The sequence below is a fragment of the Chaetura pelagica genome, unplaced genomic scaffold (genome assembly GCF_000747805.2).
Source record: "Chaetura pelagica isolate M959 unplaced genomic scaffold, ChaPel_1.0 scaffold166, whole genome shotgun sequence".
Classification (NCBI taxonomy): domain Eukaryota; kingdom Metazoa; phylum Chordata; class Aves; order Apodiformes; family Apodidae; genus Chaetura; species Chaetura pelagica.
This window is the reverse complement of record NW_009953758.1, coordinates 4,290,180-4,294,861: the sequence shown is the minus strand read 5'-3', so window position 1 is coordinate 4,294,861 and position 4,682 is coordinate 4,290,180. Positions and strand designations below refer to the sequence as shown.

The 4,682-nt window shown below is 59.7% G+C and overlaps 1 protein-coding gene across 1 annotated transcript in view; it reads right to left on the bottom strand.

The window, feature by feature from the left end:
* Positions 1–4,682, bottom strand: part of TMEM150A (transmembrane protein 150A) — an 11,070-nt gene that overhangs the window by 2,829 nt on the left and 3,559 nt on the right. Inside the window, exons 2-3 of the mRNA XM_010000820.1 lie at positions 2,829–2,876; positions 32–99 (exon numbers count right to left, since the gene is read on the bottom strand). Coding sequence (XP_009999122.1) covers positions 32–99; positions 2,829–2,876 — 116 coding nt within the window. The remainder of the gene's footprint in view (positions 1–31; positions 100–2,828; positions 2,877–4,682) is intronic.

Genomic DNA, 4,682 nt, shown 5'->3' with positions numbered 1-4,682 from the left:
CCCCGCTCCCACCCTGCGGCCGCTCAGCTGCCCAGGGGGATGTGGTCCAGGGTGCAGCAGGAGCCGGGGCCATCGCCACCGCACGACTGGTTGTAATTCCTGCGGGGGGCAAAGAGACGGGCTGGGAGAGCAGCACTCCTGTCCGGGACACTCCTGTCCTCTGTCCAGAGACTCTGCGAGGGCAGCAGAGCTGCTCCCCAGTGAACGCAGCCTGATCCTGGGAATGTGCCCACATCCTGGGGCCAAGTGCATCCAGGCAGTGAGCTGAGGCCCCGCAGGATCCCCCGGGAGCATCTTGCAGCTTGTTCCCTGCCTGCTGGTTCTGCTGCCCACCCTGAGTCCCTGCCTGTGAGGGAGAGGGTACACCAGGGTTGAGGACTGCAGGCACCCACTGGATGTGTGGGCTGGGGTGCTGGGCTCAGGAGTCCTTTGCAGCCCCACGCCCCAGGCAGGAGCAGCCACCTGCCAGCCCTGACACACACTTCCTGGGGTGGGAGAGCGCGGGTGGAACTGGGCACATAGCCATTGACAGCTCCGGGCTTGCACAGGACTGACAGGAATCAGGTGGGAATGCCAAACTGAGTGGGAAACAGCCCCCACAGCCACAAACACCCCAGGGCAGTGCCACCCCACCTGGAGGGGAAGGCAGGCACACAACAGGAGTTAGCCCACAGGCTGCCATGAGAAGCCTGGCACACCCTGGCATGCCAGCAGCACATCCCCCTGGGACCCCGTTAGGAGCCCCCAGCGCTGCTGGGCTGGGGCAGGGTGCTGCTGCCCTCAGCCACCACAGAGCCCTGGAAGTGCCTCCTGTGGCCACAGGCTCAGTGAGCCTGCAGACCCAGACGTCTTATCAGCCTCAGACACCTTCCTGTACCACAGCTGCTGCCTGCAACCATCACCAAATGCCACCCTGCGGGGTATGTGTCCCCTCGCCCTCCCAGCAGCTGGCACACACTTGCACACACTTGCACACACTTGGTTTTTGGTCACCCCTTTGCTGCAGCATCAACCAGGCACCCAGCACTTCTGTCTAGAATGGCTCAGGATGGCCCTTCCCCCCCCCAGCCAGGGATCCCAAAGCACTGTGCTCCAAAGGGCCTTCTCAGACACCCCAGCCCCATGGTAGGAACAGGAGCTGTGGAGTCAGCAGCACTCTGCCCCTGGCCAAGGCTGAGCATTGGCCACCTCCAGCCACTCAGCAACCACATGGTTAAAAAGCCTTTTTGGAAAGGGCTGGGCTGGGCTCTGGTGTTTTTTCTGTCTCCTCATTTACTGGTGGCTTTGTTTTCCAACCACGAGAGCCCTGGCTGTGCCTCCTGTGGCCACAGGCTCAGTGAGCCTGCAGACCCAGACGTCTTATCAGCCTCAGACACCTTCCTGTACCACAGCTGCTGCCTGCAACCATCACCAAATGCCACCCTGCGGGGTATGTGTCCCCTCGCCCTCCCAGCAGCTGGCACACACTTGCACACACTTGCACACACTTGGTTTTTGGTCACCCCTTTGCTGCAGCATCAACCAGGCACCCAGCACTTCTGTCTAGAATGGCTCAGGATGGCCCTTCCCCCCCCCAGCCAGGGATCCCAAAGCACTGTGCTCCAAAGGGCCTTCTCAGACACCCCAGCCCCATGGTAGGAACAGGAGCTGTGGAGTCAGCAGCACTCTGCCCCTGGCCAAGGCTGAGCATTGGCCACCTCCAGCCACTCAGCAACCACATGGTTAAAAAGCCTTTTTGGAAAGGGCTGGGCTGGGCTCTGGTGTTTTTTCTGTCTCCTCATTTACTGGTGGCTTTGTTTTCCAACCACGAAACCCCCGTGAGGCATGGAGCCCCACGGCCTCCTCAAGGGCTGCTCTTGGGGCTGTGTTTGGTTTGGGAGGGGTTTATTATTATTTTGTTTAAAGCAAGCAGCTCGAGGCTGGGAAGCATTATTCATCATTAAGGGCTGGCTGTGTGGTGGAGACAACCCGACACACACATTCTTCTCAGAGTAGAATCAGCCACCAGGCAGGAAATGGCAGCCGGGATTTTTTTTCCCCCTTCTTCTTCAAACACTTCAGCAAGAATTAAACTAACATGGATTTTTCTGGGCAGATTTTTAAGGAGACACAACAAGCCAAAAACCCTGCAGAAGATATTGCCAAGTGAGGAAACAGGGATTTTTTTTCCCAGCCTTCGCCTCTCCCGCGCCTCGTCCCTCATCCCAGGGTGCTGCAGGCAGCTCTGCCTGGGAGGTGGCCGGGTGCCATGGGGCCATCCCATCCTCCTGGCACTGCCAGATTTAGCCTCAAGCAAGCAAGCTTTAACCTTTTCCATGGAGACACAAGGTCCTCTGTAATTGCCTGACCACTTATTTTCATACTTTCACCACGCTGTGTTTTTTCAATGGCCTCCTTCTCCTCCCCCCCCGGGGTTTGCAGCAGGGCTGGATCATTCACTGCAGCAGTAACCAAAGGCAGGCCTGGGCAGGGGAGGAAGGGGGGCTTTCAATACCCTGCTCAGCCCTGGCCTCTAATCCCCAAGCAGCTCTGCTCCCAAAAGCCGTAAGAGACATGCCCTGGGATGACTGCACCCCATTACCGTCACTACCATATCTTCTAAACAAGAAGGTGGCTCTGTGCCCCACTCCCACTATCTCAGCCCCCTTTCCCTGGCCAGCCTGGCCCTCATTCCCCTTTCAGCAGGGTGATGGTGCAGGGGGTCCTTAGCTTCCCAGTGTTCTGGCAAAGCACTGCATGGTTGAAGTGCGGCAGGTCTGGAGGGGCACCGGGCATTACCAGGGTCTTTAACCGAGAAAGGGTCCCTGTTGCCTCCCTTCAGGCCTTACCAGTTGTGGACGGGGCAGATGTGGTTGTTGGAGAGTGCCATGGCGTACCTGGGGGAGAGATGACAACAGGGATTACCACAGCTGCCCATCTCCCTGCATCCCTGCTCCTCGCTGCCACCCAGGGCTGGCCCCAGAGACCAGCCACAGGACAAGCCCTCACTGCCTGCCAGAGGCCAGCGCTCACCCGGGGGCACCTCTCAGCTTTGCAAAGCACGAAACAGAAAAGGAAGTGCATAAGCACAGGCTGTGGAGAGCTCCTGCTGCCAGAACCCCATCCCCCTGCCCAGCTCTCCCATCCCTGTTTTTGGGCTGGTCCTGTAGGACATCACTCCCATGACGCTGCTGTGCTCCTCCGGCCCTGGGGAAGTGCTCTGCCGCAGAGCCCCTCCCCTGGCACCGGGACTACAGCAGGGCAGGGTGGCACCCAAGGCCAGCTGGGCTCTGCCCTGCTCCCCCGGGCCCCTGCTGGAGGCACACGGAGCTAAGAGAACTGGGAAAGCAGCCGGTGTGCTGGCAAGGCACTTGGGGCAGATCAGCTCCATGGAGCGGTTTACTGCAGAGTCACACCTGCACCTAGGTCAGTGTAACAAGGGGTTAATGACATGCATCCCACCCCTCTTCAGGGGGTCTCGGCCCCACGGCCGGCGAGCAGCGCTCCCACCCAGCAGCAGGCGGCCCCGTGCTGTTCAAATCGCTGCCTCAGTGGCCGTAAACAGGTCACGTTAAAAATAGGACCCAACACCGGTAAGAAAACACCTCTCCCGCCCAACATGGTCACGTTAACAGCAGGGCTGCAAGAAGGATGATCCCAGCAGAAAGGTGCCAGAGCAGAGCATGGGACAGCTAGGGAGAACCAAGGGGCAGTGCTGCCCACCACAAAGCTGCCCACCAAGAGCATCACCCCCCCGCAGACCTCTGGCCCAGCCACTTCCCAGAACAGGTCTCCCCCAACCAACCAGTCCCCCTCCCAGCCCTTTCATTTCTGCCAGGGAGGGGAAATAAGCCAAGAGAGGCACAAATGGTACTGCTTTCTCACAATGGGACTTGTTTCCACTCACCTGGCTCCCCCTCATGGCTCTGCATCCCAGGCAGGGCCAGCAGGGCCCCACACGGACCACACACTCCCCCGCATGCAACTGCCCTGCCACTGTGTTGATGAGCAACACACTGTCCCCCGAGCAGCTGCAGGACATGTTTGGGGCCAGAAAAAGGCCCCAGCTGCCCCTCACAGAGCAGCTCCGGCTGTGAGGACCATGAGCAGCACCTCCCACCTGTGCTGCTTTGGGCTGGAGAAGAATCTGCTCCACAGGGTCACCCACAGGAGATGGCTAGAGCTTTGTGGGCTGTTCAGGGGATAAACTTGGGCCATGAGTTCCCTGTGCAAGGGTCAGCCTTCAGCTTCGTTGTGAAGGAGGATGGGATGCTCCATCCCACACCCCAGGAAGTCCAACATTATCAACATTTGGGCTACCTATGCCTTTGGGAAAAATCCCTCATCCAGTGCCCAGCCATCCCTGCTGTAGCAGCACAGTGGGGCTGATGGACTAAGGTGGGACAACCTTACGTGACCAGCCAAGGCCCGGGGAAGTCACTGACAGGGTGGGTTAGTGCTGCTCACCCAGGTGACACAGCCTCTGTTTCCAGCACAAGGGACAAACGTTCCCTGGCGCTCTCATCCATCCCATTGGAGTCCGGATGGGTCCCCATGTGCTGCACTTCTGGCAGCGACCACGCCGGGTGGCTGAGGGGGTAAGGGAGGATGTGGGAGCAACCGAATGTGCAGAATCGCCCCAACACAGCACGGGCCCAGCCATGCCCCGCAGCCCCACAGCCCCCCGCCCCGCAGCATCGCCC